This window comes from Dipodomys ordii, unplaced genomic scaffold (assembly GCF_000151885.1).
Source record: "Dipodomys ordii isolate 6190 unplaced genomic scaffold, Dord_2.0 Scaffold109, whole genome shotgun sequence".
Classification (NCBI taxonomy): domain Eukaryota; kingdom Metazoa; phylum Chordata; class Mammalia; order Rodentia; family Heteromyidae; genus Dipodomys; species Dipodomys ordii.
In genome coordinates, this window is record NW_012267325.1 from 3,046,492 (window position 1) to 3,048,168 (window position 1,677).

The 1,677-nt window shown below is 31.1% G+C and overlaps 1 protein-coding gene across 2 annotated transcripts in view; it reads left to right on the forward strand.

The window, feature by feature from the left end:
- The window catches only part of Terf1 (telomeric repeat binding factor (NIMA-interacting) 1), a 30,355-nt gene extending 28,678 nt beyond the window's left edge, over positions 1 to 1,677 (forward strand). Inside the window, exon 8 of one of the 2 annotated variants that reach the window (XM_013028461.1) lies at positions 936 to 1,677. In XM_013028461.1, the coding sequence (XP_012883915.1) occupies positions 936 to 1,094 (159 nt within the window). In that variant the 3' untranslated portion in view covers positions 1,095 to 1,677. The remainder of the gene's footprint in view (positions 1 to 935) is intronic. The other variant, XM_013028460.1, reaches the window with a different exon arrangement.

Genomic DNA, 1,677 nt, shown 5'->3' on the forward strand with positions numbered 1-1,677 from the left:
GACATGACAACTTTTACTTCTCTTTGTTGGAACGGGTCTACCTGTATCCTTAGAAGACTTGTTTTTCCCCTTCTCCTCCACAAATTATACCGACATCAAATATAGTGAAAACAGGGGTTATACTGTGGGGTGATTCCACATTTTTGTATTGTGAATAATGTTACTGTGAACATTACTGTACACGTAATTCTTGGAATCCCTATTTTTCTATTTTTTTTTTTTTCTGAATCAGGGGAGAGGGATGTTTTTATAGTAGCCATCCAAATGAGCATGAGGTCTTGTTTTGTTTTGTTTGTGTGCCAATACTGGAACTTGAACTCAGAGCCTCATGTTTTGCTTAACATTTTTGCTCAAGAAGCACTTTTCCACTTGAGCCATACTTCTTCCAGGTTTTTATTGCTTAATTGGGGAAAAGAGTCTTGTCTGTCTGGGTTGGTTTTAAATTGTAATCCTCAAATCTTAGTCTCCTGAGAGCTAGAATTGTAGCATGAGCCACAGACACTTAACAAACTAGATTCTTTCTAAGTGTAATAATGTCTTCCTGGGGCATTTCTCATAGGCTGATCACAGTAAATAACCATCTAGAGTAGTCATATTTGTCCTTTGTATGCCAAGAGAAGGAGTACTAGTTGGTCACCTGCTGCAATGTAAATATCAGTACTTTTTCGTGTATGATATTATATTTCTTTCCACTTAAACATAATGTATTTTATTAGCATACATTAATATTATTTTTGTGTTTTTGAACAGAAATAACTACCTTAATATGTTATATGAAATAGTCATATTAAGTTCTTAAAAGAAGATGAAATTATTTTCATCTTTGAGAAAGATATTAAGCAATTTTAATTAAAAATAGCTGCATTTATAGTAGATAGATGCATTCTTTTTAAAGAATTGCTTCTGTAAGTAACTGTTCCACTTTTTACCAAAAGGCATGGCTTTGGGAAGAAGACAGTAAGTTGAAGTCTGGTGTGAGGAAATTTGGAGAAGGACACTGGACAAAAATATTATTACATTACAAATTCAAAAACAGAACAAGCGTCATGTTAAAAGACAGATGGAGAACTATGAAGAAACTAAAACTAATTTAATCAGACATGACAATGAAGACTGATTACATTTGTCAGAACTTGGAAAAGATATTAAATACTGTCCCTACATTTTTTTTGAAACTTGGTGGCCATTATTTTATCTTAAAATTTTGTTTAGAGCATTAATTTTTTTTCCTGTAACCTTAAGTGAATGAGGACTGGTGTGAACTTATATGCCATCATTGTATTCTTCAAAAATCTTTATTTTGACAAAAATGTAAGTATATTTTATGTATATAAAAATAAAGCCTAATTGACAACCAAAATAGTGTTCTATGAGAAAGAATATTTCTGTTTGCTTTCAGTGTCCATGGAATAACTTCAGCCTTACAAAATTGCACATAAAAATGCATTTTCTAAATAATTGAATTAGGATAGCCCTTTGATAATAAGGATAGCCCTCAGATAATGAATTGATTTATAACCTTAATAGGCTACTTAATTATTAAGACATGTTACTAAACTGATAAATGTAATCTATTTATTTTAACAAAATGTCTCAGTGGTTTCCTATAAAGGAAAAAAAAAACATTATTGCCTGTAGGACAAAATTTATACTATTAGCAAGAATGGCTTTTAAATT